General features: G+C 41.5%; 3 protein-coding genes across 3 annotated transcripts; 2 read left to right on the top strand and 1 right to left on the bottom strand.

The window, feature by feature from the left end:
- Positions 1-729: 729 nt before the first annotated feature.
- toporsa (topoisomerase I binding, arginine/serine-rich a) lies at positions 730-5903 on the top strand. The gene is made up of 2 exons (XM_088303727.1): positions 730-898; positions 2431-5903. Exon 2 carries the CDS (start codon positions 2434-2436, stop codon positions 4600-4602), a length of 2169 nt encoding a protein of 722 aa, XP_088159853.1. The 5' UTR covers positions 730-898; positions 2431-2433; the 3' UTR covers positions 4603-5903.
- Positions 5904-6636: 733 nt separating this feature from the next.
- Positions 6637-13880, top strand: mtap (methylthioadenosine phosphorylase). The gene is made up of 8 exons (XM_088303162.1): positions 6637-6829; positions 7196-7282; positions 7370-7428; positions 7751-7918; positions 10174-10276; positions 10969-11208; positions 12764-12886; positions 13755-13880. The coding sequence occupies exons 1-8, from the start codon at positions 6806-6808 to the stop codon at positions 13791-13793; spliced, it is 843 nt and encodes a 280-aa protein (XP_088159288.1). The 5' UTR covers positions 6637-6805; the 3' UTR covers positions 13794-13880.
- Positions 13881-14489: 609 nt separating this feature from the next.
- On the bottom strand, positions 14490-16148 carry cdkn2a/b (cyclin-dependent kinase inhibitor 2A/B (p15, inhibits CDK4)). The gene is made up of 2 exons (XM_088303163.1): positions 15807-16148; positions 14490-15344 (listed from the first exon to the last, which is right to left on the bottom strand). The coding sequence occupies exons 1-2, from the start codon at positions 15930-15932 to the stop codon at positions 15093-15095; spliced, it is 378 nt and encodes a 125-aa protein (XP_088159289.1). The 5' UTR covers positions 15933-16148; the 3' UTR covers positions 14490-15092.
- Positions 16149-17353: the final 1205 nt, after the last annotated feature.

Here is a 17353-nt window from a genome sequence, read left to right as displayed (position 1 = left end):
CCGGTTGTCCTCATTAGGCAAATCACATATATGTATAGTATACATTATGACACATTTCATACACAAGGCAACCCAATGTTCTTCAAACCAATCATGTAATAACAGGTAGAACATGCAAACTCCACACAGGAAGATTCAAACATAAAACAGAGGCAGAGATGCTAACCACTTAATTTGTGCTATATATTAGTATTTGATATTTATCAAATGGGCATAACAAAAAAAGGTTCACATATATGTACATATACATGCATATATTTTCAATGTCAGCATTGTGGATTGGGGTATAACTAAACATTCAATCATGTTATTTTAATATTTTTTGCAAAATAATATCACTGCAGGGTTCTGTCTGGTGAATGCTGTGGTGTTTCAAAAACAAAAAATTCCAAACATTTCTCATGCGTGAATTTGCCTTAATTTATGTTATTTTAGCGTGATGTACAAGATTTCAGCAAGATATGACTAACATGCCTATTTTATATTTTTATTGAACGGTCGTGCTTATCACAAGAATAAACCACCAGTTCCGCCATACTTGAGTAGGTTTTTTTTCCCCGAATACTTTCCCAGGTGTTTATTTGAAGGACCAATTTTTACTTGATTCGTGTTCTGAAGTACGAGTACGATTGAGCCATTTTTTCAACTCTCAAGCAATATAGTACATTTTATTTATTTAAATCGGCAGTTCTCCCTCTTATTGTGAAGGTCGGAAGTTGATCACTGATTACGAAAGACAGACAACGATGTTCCGTTGAAGGAATGACGTCATTTAGGCACGCTTTTCGTCTTGGCAAGAGTGTTGTTGCAAATTCTCAAATGTCGCTACAAGTGCGATTGTGAGAGACTGAGGAAGGCGAATCAATCGCTAAATTACCTGAGCGATCAAAAACCGAAGGTAAATATGTCTTATTTTATGTCAACTCTAACTACTCGAGGGTAGTTAGCCGAATTAGCTCGTTAGCATTAGCCTTAACCTAGCTCAACTAGATAGGTGGTCGACCAGCTTCTATCTAGTTTAAACCACGAAACAACCTCGTCTCTTTATAACATCCAGGTAATAAGACTGCCTCAAGCATGTTCTTTTACGCAGCGCTGTGTCTCGGGCTATTACCAAATGTAATCTAACTTGTCAGGCATACAATCAGTAGGAAGGGAACACCCGGCTAGTGTTAGCCACGTAGTAATGTCTCCTGTATATTGCAATATACATGTCATAACATTTGTTCGTTGCCAAAGCATTATAGTTCCGATAACGAGCTTGGCTCTAACAGTGATTCAAGAATAGTGCGGAATAAAGTGTCATCTGAGTTATACTGCTCCAATCTCGTTACACACTGAGTACAATGACAATAAAGGGCATTCTGATTCTGAGATTCAACGATGGGGTTTGCATTTTATCTCATGAGCTTACCCTGCTAAAAAAAAGATAAAAAAGTAAAAAAAGAACTGTGACTGTCCTGTAGTGTAGTGTGCTCGTGTTGCTTGTAGCTGATGAGACCGGTGTCGAAATAAACACAACCATGCCCGTCAATGCTTTTTTTGAAGAAGGGTAGGCCCATTTCAAGATGACGAAAGTAGGAAAATGATTTGCTAATCAAGCATTTATTTTGTTTGTTTTGTAGTGCTGCATTTCTTGCATATAAATCAGCCCTTTCTCTAAGCGTATTGGCAGCCTCAACAGAGATGTCACATGAGAACAAGACATGCAAATGCAGTGGTGGTGTGTGCACATACCTTAGAGAAGATATTTACCACAATCCATGGTTGTAAACTAGCCTCAGAGTGTCAATTTGGCGGCATACTACACAATCATATGGGATTGTGGGATATGTTGTTATTTTTAGCACATGCCACAGAGACCTCTATAGTGTATAGAAAAAAAATCCATAAAATCTTAGACTTAACTTCCAAGGTGTGAAAAATGGAAATGTAATGTAAATTTTTAGACATTAAAACACTGCTTTACCTTTACTCCTCAATTTTGTTAAATAACACTAAAGATAAACATGCAGAGATTTCAGTGTTATAAAACGGTTGCGCCCTATGCAAAATGAACAAAAATCACTTGAAATTAAATGTAAAATGAACAATCAGATCCTGGGACGTTGGGGGAGGGATGTGTATTTTAGTTTATCGATGTGTAGTTGCAAATAAAATAACTACAGTCTAATAGTATGTTGCTGTAGACTGTTTTGCCACTCCCTGTGCTCAAGCACTAATGCCTTGAGTTCGTCTGATGAAGAAAATAGTGACGAGAGGCATGAAATCCGCATCTTTTACACTTCAAATCAGGAAGCCTGGTGTAACAGGGTCAACTTGGTCATATGAGAGCATACATTTCATTTAAAATCAATTTCACAGTGCAGTCTTTTAGTAATTTTTAGACCATACGTGTGTGAATCTTATGGGTACTTGGTTTTGTTCCAGACCATGTCTGCAATCAAGCTAGCCCTGCAACAGAACCAGAAGAGGGACAGGAGGAAAACCCCGGAAGCCAAATCTGCCGAGGTGTCTCCAGACTCGAAGTGTCCCATCTGCTTGGACGTCTTAAACAATATTGCCTACTTGGACATCTGCCTTCACAAGTTTTGTTTTTGCTGCATCCATGAGTGGTCCAAGAACAAGGCCGAATGCCCGTTATGCAAGCAGCCATTTAATTCCATTTATCACAGTATAAAATCAGAGCAAGACTTTAAACAGTATGACCTGAAGCCAGTGACTAATGGATCTTTTGGGATGTTTGGCGGTGTGCGGTTTAGGTACCGTACCACTCTTACCGGGGTGCAGCGGCAGCGCTGGGGAAGGACTTCTCCCCCTCCGGACAACGGCGTCATTTTTGAATCGACGTCCAATCCTCCCCAGCAGCAGGAGACTCGTTACATCCGGCGCATGATGATGAGAATGGCGGCCAACAGGAGAGCAGCGAGTGAAGGCCGCACATTGCACAACGTCAGAGAGCTAGAAATGGTCAACTTCCGGCGAGAACTTTACAGACAGGGGTTGAGGGTCCGCACTGTGCGCGACGGTGGACGTTCCCGGGACACCTCGGCCGAGTTCTATCGCAAAAACCCCGCCTGCTTGCATAGACTCATCCCTTGGCTGAAGAGAGAGCTTGTGGTGTTATATGGTGCACATGGCTCCCTCGTTAACATTGTCCAGCACATCATCATGTCTCGCATTACCAGTGTGGACATGGAAGACAGAGCCATCCAGGAAGAGCTCTGGCCGTTTCTGCAGGGCCGCACGGAGCATTTTCTGCACGAATTCATCAGCTTCGCCAAGTCTCCGTTCAACATGGATGCGTACGACCAACACGCTGCATACGAGGGCTCGGCCCACTCCTCGAATTCGGACTCCAGCTCCAACTCCAACTCATCCGTCATAGCAATTTCCGAGGATGGGGACGTGGACTTGGAGCCCCCCAGGACTCCGGGTTACGCCACGTCAAACCTGAGCCGCTCTCTGTGGGATGACGAGACGCCAGGGCCGTCGTATTCCACCACGGCGGAGCAGAGTCAAACCGGAACGGAGTCGGTCCATGACTCCGACTCTGACAGCAGCTTAGAGGGGGAAACCCAAGAAATCCCGACTTCACCACCGCAAGGAAACGTAACGCACATTCAAGTCGACGAGTGTTTGTCTTCGGCGAGTGATGACTGTGTCATCGTAGGTTTTATTAAGCCGAGGACCGATAGAACTCCGGAGCTGGTGCAGCTCTCGTCCGACGAGTACTGGAGTGACGATGCTAAAGAAGTGCCACACCTGCCACGGCACATTCGCTTCGACAGTGACAGTCCAACAGCTTCTTTCTGCAGTGAGCCCATCGACACAGACCCCCGTCGTTATCTTGATACCAAAGAAAGACTCTCTACACTGAAGTCGAAAGTATGCAAGGCGTCGGGTGAGTCTGAGAGAAAAGACAGAGGCGGTTGTGAGCGATCCAGTCGGAAACACGCCTTGAAGGACCGAAAGCACAAGAGGAAAAAGTCGAGTGCTGATCACCGACGCTACAGCCCAGTTAACTGTCACATTAGAGACAGAGACTATTACTCCTCCAACCGCAGTGATGCGAAACGTAACAGTAAATATAAAAGAAAAGAGAGCGACTTCATTCATCAAGCAAGCCGAAAGCATTCCGATCGACACTATCGCTCCAGGAGTCGTAGCAGGGAACCAAGGTGGCGAGAGCGGCGGAGGTCCAGGTCCAGGTCCAGGTCCAGGACTTGCTCAACCTCGCCGTCAACGAGACGATCTCACCACGAAAAGCCCGGTGGCAAGCGGAAAAACAAAACCAGACATCTTGAGAATCACTCGTCCCCCAAAGTCGACACCTCCGCAACCGAAGCGAAACCCACAGACGGAAAAGAGGACAGGAGTCAGAGTGTCCACAGCAGACGTCACAAGAAGAAGAAGAAGAAACATAAGAAGAAGAGCCGCCGGAACAGAAGCACAGAGAAACCCTCGCCGACTCCGATCACCATCGAGAGTGATTGCGATCATGCCGATGATACACGGGCCGGAATCTCCAGCAAAGACCCATCCCCCGTCAATGACGCAGCAGATGAGCCAAATGACTCTATTAGTGGCTTCATCCGATAGCAATAACTCTCCCTTATGTCCCTGCTTGAAGTGTTTTTATTTGTACTGTATAGTAGCCACCAGTCAGTATGGGATGCTGGCTGGGTTGGCTTCACCAGACACATAGAAGTTGCTTTACATCCTCATCATGGACATTATTATTCCTCCTGAAGCCGGGGTATTACAGAAGGTCCTTGAATTTAGAGAGAGCTCGGTTCTTATGGCGGCTATGAGCTGCGGATGACAAGTTCAAAGACTGCAGTGTGTGATAGATATTTGGGTACACGCTGAAGGGGTCTTCGTTTTACAATGAAGTTGCGTTGTAGAACTTCTCTTCCACAACATAAGAATTTTTACGGCAGTACACGACTAGTCTAAATACAAGAGGTGGGCATCGTCTCTCCGTCACTATGTTCCTATTAGTATTTCAGGCCGACCTACAGGGACCCGGTGCGTCGCTCGTCAGAGGCAATTGACGTCGAGAACCAAATCACACGCAGACGACGCACATGTAGATACCCAGCCAAATCAAGAAAGTAATCATTTTTATTCTTTTGCTTTCGCCTCAACATAAGACTGACGCTGTTCTTCTGGTATCTATTGTTTGTCTTTTAATTTGTGTGCTAATTTCCCGCCAATTTTTATTACGCCATACGGAAAGCACTTTATGGCTCCAGCTGTTGTGGAATGCGCTATATAAATAAAGTTGTGTTATAAAACAACAGCCGTCCGTGTAGTCTGGTGATCGGTAAAATAAAAACAATATGGGACATGTCATTGAAGTCTGTGTAGCTGGAAGGTATACAACAGTTTTATTTTTCATTTATTTGGCTGCGTGTCAGGTGTGCGGCACGGCACCTGTGTGATAGCCGTAATTCCATTCTCAACGCTTTTTGACTGACTTAACAGGCCTAAAATACTAACGAGAACCCAAATCCGGACTAAAGCACTGACAAATGCCCACCTCTGCTAAATACACACAGACACCATAGTAAAATCATAGTTGCATTACATATTTCTGTGAAAATCACTGTAAGGCCAGAAATATAGTGTAAAACATTTACATTAAAAAAAAAGTACAGCAGTAACTGGCTTTGTGCCTCTTGAGCCTTGTAAACTGAAGACAACCATATTTGCTAGTGCCACTATGAACTGTCACTTGAGGGGTTGTGGGATATTGTTTTGGAATTTCTTTTATCATTTAAAAATGTTTCATTTTCAAAGCGTTCTCGGGGATTGGTTTTGTAATGGTATGTCCCTCAACATGATGTCGATCTTTTGCCTATCGATCAAGAGTATTTGTATTAAAGTTATTTTCTGCATTGGACTGTTTTTCAATGACGCCTCTGGGAGAACTTAATTTTGTCCAGCGCCCACATCCAAAGAAAACACATTGTATTTAGATTTTTGTTTTATGGCATAATCAATTACAATGTATACAAATTATTTAATTACAAATTGAAAAGGATTATTGTTTATTAAGATGTTTATCATCACTGCTAAGGGTAGCAGGTGTGTTAGTGTTCACTGTGCAGCATGATGCAGTTCGTTAAAAGCATTTGGGCCCCCACCCCTCCTGTTTTCTTTAAAAAAAAAACTTTCTTTAACATGTTAAGACAATTGAGAACTGATTTGCAATGCTGATCTGGCAACAGACAGAATAAGAATACGCAATATAGATGCAAACTCAAATACTGTACATAAATTCAATTCAAAGGACGTGTTCTAATAAAAGTGCTACAAATAAGTGCAGCGTTTATGTTAAATATCCCTCAACTTTTGAAACGGTGGGAAGATTGAGGTGAGATGGTTTATTGTTTGGGGCAGAATTATTCAACAGAAGACTGACCAAATGATCTGTGAACTTTGAAAATAAGGAGGTTAAAAAACATCTGGAACTGAGAGTGTGGGTGGCGAAGGGAGAGCAAAAAATCAGCAGAGGTTTTGCCAATGGATTTTATGACATGGGTAAGTGAGTTTTACTGTGTTTGTAAAGAGAGTCAATTAACCCGGTAGAATCGTTCATATCTTGGATGAAGTGCCGCCATTTTCAAGTGTCAACCCGGAACGTCCGGATATCACCGCTATTCTTTTATTTTGAAGGGTCCGCGTAACCAGGAAGAGAAATGTCTGGTCTTCTTCCATCCACGTGAAGTACTGCAGGCGCTGCAACTTGCAAGCCTCGAAATTTGCTCTAATATTCTAATCAATAACCAGTCACGCCATGTCTTCCCCGGTACCGATTAAGGTAAAAAAGTAACTTAATGTCTCCATGTGTGAATACGAGCCGCTGGTTGCATAAACGTGCTAACAGTGCAGCTGGCTGCATCGCTAAACATGAAGCTTAACGTGACATTATTAGGTGGGAAAAGCTCACATGATTTGGTGTCACTTTTATAAAGTCGTGCTTTTGTATTCATTGTAAGTGCAATAATTCGCGTCATTGTTAGTACTCGCACAAGGACGCCCTGCTTCGACAATATTGTCACGTTAGCTTTTCAAAGTAAAAGTATACTTAGTATGTTACTAAACGTCAAGCTTGAGTATGTCTGACAAAACTAAAGTTACCGCAATGTTCCAACTGCTTTACTTTTATTCATTTATTTTAACCTAGATTGGAATAATTGGCGGTTCAGGTCTGGACGATCCCGATATACTGGAGGGAAGAACCGAACGTTATGTTGACACTCCGTATGGAAAGGTTCGTTGTGTGCGCGACATGGCCCCTACACTCAATTTTTTTTTACATTTTTCTTTTGGTTAACTATCAATGTTGTTTTGTTGACAGCCATCAGATGCCTTGATATTGGGGAAAATAAAAAATGTTGAATGCGTCCTTCTGGCAAGGTAAGAACCATCTGGTTTATAGTATCTATACACTAGTATATATAGATATATAGATACTATAAACAGAACAGCTGTTCTGTATTTAAATTAAATCACGGGATAAATATCCGTCCATCTGCCCATTTAGTTTAGCTGAATTAAAATATTCTAGCACCATCTAGTGACTTTCTCTGAAATTCTCAGCCATACCACCACCCAACGTATTTATTTTTTTATGGTGTCTTTTTATTGGAATTTTCAATATATACTGGGCATAATTTCAATATTCGTACTACATGTTAACAATAATAGTACTTGCACATAAACGTCTTGGTTTCTTCAGGCATGGAAGACAACACACCATCATGCCATCTAACGTCAACTACCAAGCCAACATCTGGGCACTGAGGGAGGAGGGCTGCACACATCTGCTGGTCACCACGGCCTGCGGATCACTGCGAGAGGAGATCCAGCCTGGCGACATCGTCATTATTGATCAATTCATCGACCGGTAAGGTGGTGGTGAGCGGGTCAAAATTCACATGTTAAACTGGAAGTTAAATCGAAGTCTACAAATAAAGACATCCCAAGTTTGCTAGAGTATATACACGTTTTCAAACAATGTTATGTTGTTGTTCGAAATGTTTGTCTTAATGCTTATCTTTGTTTTAAAGACGAAGTCAAGTCAAATATTTTCTTTACAAGAATATGCTCTATGCCTCACTAGTCTAAACACGCTATTATTATTAATGTGTTTGTGCGATAAGAAGCAGCAAAATCCACTTGTTTTTATCCATCTCAGGGGCGGCCATTTTTGCTGCTTGTTGTCCCCTGAAAATGACATCACAGCTGGTCTGGGCTCCAGTAATGACCAATCATGGCTCAGCTTGCGAATGTCACGCAACCACAAAAATAGTACAGGAAGTTCCCAATATTTCGGTTGTGATGCAGTCCCAAAATAACCCTGTTTTAAATTGATGATACCGGAACAATTGAAGACCATTTCAAAAGCATTTTACTTCAGAAATAACCGGTTTACTGATTTATGATTTGGGAAAAATATGCACTCCTATACATGCGCCTATACATTCGCGTGACAAAGCCCTGCAATGTATTTCAGTTTTTGGGCCGCCAACATACTTTTGATCACCTCTCATAAACAGGAAGGCAGTCTATTCCAAACTTCTTTCGAAATCAACCAGGACAATCAGCACATCTTGACTCTCAGCTGTTATGATTGGCACATCCTTCCCATAATCTAGTCAAATAGTTTATTTTATTTTATTTTTTATTTTATTTTTTTTATTTTTTATCCGCAAATTTCATGGCTAGGCAGTCATCGTTTATCAGGCCAATCACGACCATGGTTTGTTGAAATGAATTGCAAAACAAAATAAAAGCAGGAACAAATCTAAGTAAAATGCATCAAATAAATTCCAAAGAAAAAGTCATTGTGCTTTTTAGATATGATTTGAATGAATTTAGTGCCATCATATGTAAAACAGTGTACATTCTGATTGGCCGTCAGCAATGAAATTGCAAATCCGTCTGAAGCTGAGCTGAAGACGTTCGTGGCCGATGACGTCACGGTACAGCAAATCCAATCGGACAAATCACAATGCAGTCATTAAATTAGTCTCGTGTTCTTTTTTTTTTTTTTTTTTAAATTGACCTTGAAGCTTAAAAGTAACTCAAACTTTAGGAACTCACTACACTACACAGATATTACTTTCAAATGTAAGTAACTGGTAAAATACTGCCTTATTCAAGTAACTTTCGCAACAGCGGTAATAATTCAAACATGTTCCCACACATCTCGGTGTCATGATTCATGTTTCAACACAATAAGTGTCTGGGCGGTGCTAGAAGGAACTCGTCGTGCTTCATACTTTTGTTTTCTCAAAAGCAATTATTTGTTTACAATCCACTTGATTTCCATCGGCGGAACTAACGTCATACTTGCCTGATGCTTTTTCAGTGAACATTTAAAGAACAAAAATGTAAACAATGTGACATTCCACCTCAGACCAAATGACAACTGTCCGGAACTTTACGATGGTGATATTTCTCTAAACGTTTGGGAACTTTTCTTCCTGCTCGGCTCACGTGTCTCGTGTAACTTGTGAGAAGTTCAACCGTCACATTTCTTTTAAATTAGTTTTTTTTTTTTATCGACAAGCAAGCGTATTAAACTTTTTTTTTTAATCACATTTTGCACCCTAGTCATTGGAGGGGAAGCATCCAACTGCTTTTTGGGAACATGTTGCACCTGCTGGAAAAAAATATTACTCGAACATGAGTCAAGTCTTGAGTCACCACTGGGGGCAAAAAGTCTTTCCTCCCAGAATTACGATAGCATATTAAAAAATATAGTTAGTATCTGCTTTGATCATCAGATACTTGTGCTTATTTTGTGAGGCTCCACCCACCAGATTTTAACAGTTTTTGTTTCAGTCTTGTTTTTTTTTTTTTTAACCGTGTCACTTCCGCATTTGGAACATGGTGTTACGTAAATGCGTTTCCCATGAATGTTTGTCATTCTTGAATATTGTTGTCCTTATTCAGGAGGATTTAAATTAACATCACGGTTTTAGTGTGTGCAATTAGCTGTTGTGTTTTAAATTTCCAAGAAGTTTCAAATAGGTCTTTAGTTTGAGACGTATAGAGGTACACAGATAGATAGAGAGAGCTGACACTTTTGCCTTTTTGTGGGGATAGGATGTGTTTTATAATTAAGGTAAAAAAAAACAAAATGTGTGCTTTTAGGACCACCAAGAGATATCAGACACTTTACGACGGCCGGCCGACCAGTCCTCCAGGTGTGTGTCACATTCCCATGGCTGAGCCTTTCTGCAACCGGACCAGAGAGGTGAGCATCTAATCATGAGACCCCGTCCACTGCGATGACATAACTTCCAGTCCTGCTTACTAGCGCCGAACATTCCATTGGATTCAAATCTACATTGCAATGTAGTAGAATGCAATTTTCAAATCGCAAAGGCTACAATTTGGGGGCAATAACATCAGTTTAATTCCGGTTTATTCGGTTTTATTTTGTTTGATACAATTGTTCCTCTTTGATATATATGGAGATGCGTGTCAAATTTTTTTATATAAACATTCTAGCACCATCTAGTAGTAGATAATTTTATTGGAGAAATATATCTTAGAAGAAAATGGCCCATTAACAGTAATGACAAGTCCATTCAAATCTTAGTAAAATGACAACATCCAAATCTCCTAAACTGAGCCATACTATATGAATCGAATCGTAATCCCACTGTTGTCGAACCACCTTTGACTCGTTTCGCAACCCACATACCGAATATTAATATTAATTTATGGTTAATGTCGCTTTTATTTTTATGTGAGCCTAACCTATAAAACCAAAACATGTATGTAAATTGCAATATTGTTTATTGTAATGCAGAATCATTTATTCCTTCTGTTTGTTAAAAAATACCTTGGAAAAAGAACCTTCAAAAACTAATCGCAACTTAAATTGCAATCGCAATATTGAGATGTTTTTCCAAATAGTTCAGCCCTACTGCTTCCTCACAGTTGCTGGTGGAGGTGGCACGCACTCTTGGCGTCAAGTGCCACGTGAGGGGCACCATGCTAAGCATCGAGGGACCCCGCTTCTCATCACGCGCAGAAAGCCTAATGTTTCGCCAGTGGGGCGCTGACGTCATCAACATGACCACGGTGCCCGAGGTGGTCCTCGCCAAGGAGGCGGGTTTGTGCTATGCCAGCATCGCCATGGCGACGGACTATGACTGCTGGAAGGAGCATGAGGAGGCGGTGAGTGTGTTTTTATGGCCTGTTTTAGTTTCTCCTGAAAGGCAGGCATGCTGTTGGTTGACTTTGCCACTGCAGGCGTCATAGTTCTTACTTTTACTTTTCATTTTATGCAAAGTTGCTACGCCTGCAACATTAGTTGTAGACAGTTGCAAGTCGAGGAAAGTATTCAAACTTCCAGATTGACGCCCACATAGACCTCTGTCTTGTTTTTTTCACCCCCAATGAATAAAGTTGTTCTCTTCAAATGTTTGTAAAATGGAAAAAGGAAAAGCCTTTCAGAAGACCTATTAGCATTTTTTTTGAGTAATCAAACAAGACTTAAATGATATTTTTTCAATTAAATAAATCATACTCCCAAAAGAAAAAGTAACATTTATTTCAAGATATTGCATTTCTTTCCGGAAAGAATATGTAATTTTATTTTTAAAAAGTTTGTAAAATAATTTTCCAGGCAAAAAACAACTTATCTTAAAGTTGGAATCTTTTTTTAAAAAAAAATCTCAATTACCGACTGACTGTTCACCAGAACATCCGAGGCCCATTTCTTCAAATAAAAAAAAAACATTTCTATTGGAAGTAATATATTTCAAAAGATTTAAAAACTATATAAAGCCATACATTTGGTGAGTTGTGGGGCTTATGTGCTTCAAAGAGAAAAAGTAGTAGCTTGTATTTTTCCTTTGAAATTTATCTTTTACGATGCCAGTCCTGAAACAAAATGAACTGAACTCATTTAGAGAAACATGGGACGTTGTCATCATCTTGTGGCATCTTGGTAATAAGGACTAATGTTGAGTTGTAAGTTGACAGAAATGGTTTTGGCATCGATAAGCAGCTCTGAACTTTTTGCTGCATGTGTGAATTACTAACAAATTTTTACTAATTGGCGGTTGGGCTCTTCAGGGAATACCGAGGGAACACTGTTTCCATCTATTGCCGTGACCTCAATTCACCCATGACTGCTTTTGTTTGTGTCGGACGCTCAATGGCTTCATGTTATTTGCCAGGATGAAGACAGTGAAGCTCATGAGTCATTGTGAGTCAACCTCCTCCAGCAGGGCTTACACCGGAGGCTGGCAGCAGAGCAGACCAAGGGTGGGGGATTGTGTGTTGGGAGGAGGTGGATGAGTGGGGAGTGGGGGTGTGTCAGGAGGTAGTTGTGAAGCCGGGGTTGGCGGAAGGATGTGGCGAGCGCTCTGTAATAAGACAGGAAAGAGGTCAGCGGCAGGAACTTCGGAAGCCGAGTCGGCTTGGATCGATGGTCGCCCACGCGTGGCGCAGCTGCTGCGTTATCATGGACCTGCTGCTCACTTTGAAGCTACTGGTGCACTGCCCGCCTCCGTGGCCATCGGCACACTCATAAAACTAATCATTCTCACTCTTTTTATGCTCTTGCGCCGTGGAAGGTTCAACATAATGACATTCAAACAACTGACACTTTTGGCACCTGTCAAATCTGTGTAGTGAATCCTATATATCGTAATAGTTACTCTCGTGAGGTTAAGCGGTATCCGCCAGTCAAAGGTCGCATGCCATTTGTCCTCCCGCTCTGCAGGTCTGCGTGGACAACGTAATGAAGACAATGAAAGAGAACGCCAACAAAGCCAGCAGCATCCTGCTGACGGCCATACCACAGATCAGCCGGATGGACTGGAGCCAAACCATAACTTCCTTGAAAGTAAGTTGCCGGCGTAATGATTCTATTATTATTATTTTTTTTGTGTGTGAGGCGGGGGGGGGCGGTGCTTGTGCTTATGTTTGAATAAGGGCACTGTGGCCGACTGGTTAGCGCGATGGCCTCACAGTGCATAGGTCGTGTGATCGATTCCGGCTCCGGCCTTCCTGTGCGAAGTTTGCATGTTCTCCCCGTGCCTGCATGGGATTTCTCAGGGTATTCCGGTCTCCTCCCAAGAACATGCACGGTAGGTTGATTGGACACCCTGAATTGCCCCTTGGTGTGTTTGTGAGCGCGGATGGATGTTCGTCTGTGTGCCCTGCGATTGGCTGGAAACCAGTCCAAGGTGTACCCCGCCTACTGCCGGAAGACAGCTGGGAAAGGCTCAAGCACGCCCGCGACCCCCGTGAGGAGAATAGATGGTTTATTATTTTACTTTGTTACTAGTTTATTTTCTGACTATTCTTTCCAGCTTCATTAGAAGTTTTTGTAATGAAGTAAATATTAACATTTGAACTTGAATAGTCGTGTTTGTTAATCGATATCAATAATAAATAATTTTGATTTTTATCTTTGCATAATTGCCCAGCCCTCCCGCTTAGTATATGCAGTGCCAATCTATGGATGCAAACTGCAAAAACACTATTAACCATGTTGCGAAAAAATGCCACCGAAACTAAGCAATATCTTTTTAAAGGCCAAATGTATTCCTTGGATATCTCACAATGATGTTGTGCAGCAAGATAAATACTCCGCTGTGGCTTTTTATCGCTTGACTTTATCGCAGTGACATCCATTTTTCAACAAGGTGTTCTGCCTTTATTTAAATGCACTCACAATGATGAATAATGATTTATTTGCTCTGCTGCAGGCGATGGCCCACTCAGCAGTCATGTTGCCCAAACATTGAACCACCTCCCCAAAAAGTAAAGGACGCTCGGCTCAGCTGTGGGTTTGTCACCAATGACTGAAAATTAAACCAAGCATGTCATCTTAAGTGGTTTGAATTTAGTTTCTGGAACAGTTTGTGGTTTCATATCTCCATAAGTAAGGACTTCTCACACTCACAGATACTAATTGGAGATTTTCACTAGATATTATTTTTGTATGCCGTAGACATTTCATGTGTTTTTATATGGGCTTGTTTTTAATGGATATGTTGAGTGATGGATCCTGCATGTTTAAGTTCGAAGCTGTAAAAATGTGACTAAAGCCAATTAGAAAATAATGGTCAGTATTGGTGCTCTTGTACTGAATTTTGAGTGACATGACAGACATTTTTTTACAAGAGATAAAGAATATCGTAAAATGAGTAATCCCAAAAATTAATTCCCTAAAAAAGTACTTTTTTTTAATAGGCCTAGAGTTAAACGAATGTGGACTGTTTCCTTTTGTGCCTGTGCGTGTGTGTGTGTGCGCGCGCGTTACATTCAATTACATTTTATTTCTTTTCGAGTGACTGTCAAAACAACTATTGCCATAATCACCTGGTTACATTTTAATCTAATCTTGTGACAGGGAGCTGGCACCATGATTGACTTTTGGTTGTCTTTCGTGCCTTGTCATAAATATATGAGCACATCAAATTGCAGGTTCACTCACATGCTCAAAGGGAGTCACTCTTTATTTCTTACATGCGGATTCAGTATGCATGCACTCATACGCACGCACGCACGCACAGACACGCACACACACACGAACTCACGATTGATAGCACAAAAGGCCACTTTGTGAGCCATTAAAGATGAAAAAGTTCAAATGAAAATGAAAAGATGTTTGGAAGGTGCATGGAATAATTTGTGCAAAAAGTGCGGTTTATTTAATTCCGTGGTAGCTCTCCATGATGCCACCAATTTTCTTCTGTACACAACAACCCTACTTTAATGAAAAACTGTCTTCTTCTTTTAAATAAAAAAAATGTTTCAGAAATTTTATGGCTGAGTCAGTCTGTTAAAGTGCATCTTAATGTCAATTAGAACCGATATTAGTGAAATTGGTAGAATAGATTATTTCAGTGACTCAAGTAAAGTCCAAAAGGGCTAATAAATAACATTAAAAAGGTTTAAATTCCGATGATTGTCCAAACCTCATTCCTAACCCTAATCCGGATTTCGTTCCAAAAAGTCAAGGAAGTGCCCTTAACGCCAGATCTGTAATAAATAAATTAAATATCGGGACACAGAGTCCCTTTAAAAAGAAAAAAAGTCCTTCATAGAGACTCCAGGAATGCCACGACGTCGCTGTGGCCGTGTCTCCGGGCCACATCCACAGGCCGAAAGTTGGCGTGATCCTTGGCCTGCGGAGAGGCGGCAAAGCGGACCAGAAGCCGCGCGGTGTCGCTGAAGCCGGTCCGGGCCGCGTCATGCAGCGGCGTGCTCCCGGTACGCGCGTCGGCCACGTTTGGGTCGCCGCCTCCCACCAACAGCAACTCGGCCACCGGCGTACTGCCCATCATCATCACCTTGCAAGTGAAAATAAAAATTGGTGCTTTAGAAACGGCATCTTTTTGTTCCAAAGGCTGGATATAATAGCGAATGTCCTTTGGGACGTTTAAGCACTTTGTTAATTTTAATTAACGGTGCAGTTTGACATAAGTTTCATAATGAAAACTGTCAGTTAAAAAATATGTGTTTATTTTTTTATTTAATACCTGTTAGTACAGTTGATTTAGTTTAATGAGAAAATATTTTATAAATGAAATATTTTTATGTAGATTTTTTTCTACTTTTGTGAAAGGTAAACTTGTCAATCATAGTGAAGAGAAGCGCTACATTTGTTTTGTTGAGCGGAAAATATAGGCTATATATAGATTATGTAATTAAAAAAAAAATCTCATTTCAATTTCATAATTGATTTCTTTTTATGTAAAGTGCGCGTGGGTGAAGAAAAGGATGATAGTGGGGCTGCCTCCGTCTGTCCTGACCTGCAGCGCGGTGTAACCCAGCCGGTTGGCCGCGTTGACGTCAGCCCCAGCCCGGAGGAGTCGCTCCACCTCGGCGGTGTTCCCCGTGGCTGCTGCCGATGTCAGATCATCCTCCAGTGTGCTCATCTTCGTCGTGGTTGTGGTCCCCTGCACAACCGGCTCCCCAGATGGACAGGGACTCCGCGATAGTGGACAAAATATCTTGACAATCCACGCGTTTTGTTGTTATTTATGTTCTAACTCTCCTCTCCGTACCGGTACGTAAAGTGGAGCAGCTGTCTGTGAGAGGCGACATAAATACAGAAATGTGTCCGGGCTTGTCTTAGTGTTTTAAATGGGTGATGTCATCGCTCTCTTGGCTGCTGTGATGCGCATGCGCCATCGCTTTGTTTTGCTTCCGCCTTGACAGCCGCGTGACAGTAAACCTCTCATAAAAAAACTGACCAAATCAGTATTGTATGCTTTCCGATTCCGATTATTGACAAAAACATACAAATGCAATTCCTATCCCAGTTCACCCATGTAATGAGCGGTTTTAACCGTGTCCTGTCAATTGTCCTGTAGCAACTGAAGTCCGTCAGCTTGATCGACCCAGTTGGAGAATTCGGGCGCCTCGTATTAATATGTACGTAATATACAAACAACAAATCGAGTGTCACTAAGGAGGAATGAAAGGAATTTGAATGTAAAACAAAGGATTAATATTGTTGTTTGTATATGACAAGTAAATAGCATGAATATCCATGTACTTTTCCCATCCATCCATCCGTTTTTAATTTTTTTATTTAAAAAAAAACAAAAACGTTTGAACCTGAAACTAGGCAGAGGTAGCTGGAGTGGACCAATGTGGGGGGAAAAAAATACTTGCGACTCTACTCCGCAAATAAAAACGAGTGGATTTTTTGGTGCTGAATCAGAATGCTGTGTTTAGACTTCTGGGGCCGTCCGTATAAAACATATTGTCAAGAAAATTCTGACTTCCAATTTTCTTCCATGACTAAAATCAGCTACATTTGTTATTTCAAAGCACATTTTTCATATCTGGATCTCCGCTGGATCCTATAAAGCCTGGATGACTTTTTACAACACTGAAAGCAATAGTGCAGCCATCACTTATCGCACCGGATCGGTTGTAAACTAAACGGGCAAATTAACCTAATTTGCGAGCTAATCTAGCAGGAATGTGCCCACATGTGTGATAGAATAGCCTCGATTACCTTAATGCGCCCAAGGGCAGCATTGAAGGTGGAGATTTGATTCTGGATTTAGCGTGGACTTCGGCATCAGCCTTCAATGGAAGGCCATAATGCAACAAGTAAAACAATAACACTCGGTTTCATGGTTGTAGTGCCCCTTAAGGCTTTCATTTTGGTCAATAGATTACAATAGGTGAAATGGATTGTGCTCGAGTGGACTGATAGCACCTTCTCAATAGACGACTTGATGAAATGGTTGGAATTCTTCTGTGCGCCCATGTTATGTGAAGACAATGCCGACTGTGTGGAATAAAACAAGTGGAGGCCCTAAAGGTTTTACAGTTTGCACGT

Source organism: Idiotropiscis lumnitzeri, chromosome 8 (assembly GCF_059441095.1).
Source record: "Idiotropiscis lumnitzeri isolate Australia: NSW breed Sydney's pygmy pipehorse chromosome 8, RoL_Ilum_1.0, whole genome shotgun sequence".
NCBI lineage: Eukaryota > Metazoa > Chordata > Actinopteri > Syngnathiformes > Syngnathidae > Idiotropiscis > Idiotropiscis lumnitzeri.
This window is presented reverse-complemented; position numbering and strand designations above follow the sequence as displayed.

What these genes read in the sequence shown, in the direction of transcription:
- toporsa (XM_088303727.1), top strand. Translation starts at nt 2,434, where the DNA reads ATGTCTGCAATCAAGCTAGCCCTGCAACAGAACCAGAAGAGGGACAGG.
- mtap (XM_088303162.1), top strand. Translation starts at nt 6,806, where the DNA reads ATGTCTTCCCCGGTACCGATTAAG. An exon ending in TTGACACTCCGTATGGAAAG is followed by an intron (nt 7,283 to 7,369) that starts GTTCGTTGTGTG and finishes TTTTGTTGACAG; the next exon opens with CCATCAGATGCCTTGATATT. An exon ending in GAATGCGTCCTTCTGGCAAG is followed by an intron (nt 7,429 to 7,750) that starts GTAAGAACCATC and finishes TGGTTTCTTCAG; the next exon opens with GCATGGAAGACAACACACCA.
- cdkn2a/b (XM_088303163.1), bottom strand. Translation starts at nt 15,932, where the DNA reads ATGAGCACACTGGAGGATGATCTGACATCGGCAGCAGCCACGGGGAAC. An exon ending in TGGGTTACACCGCGCTGCAG is followed by an intron (nt 15,345 to 15,806) that starts GTCAGGACAGAC and finishes TTCACTTGCAAG; the next exon opens with GTGATGATGATGGGCAGTAC.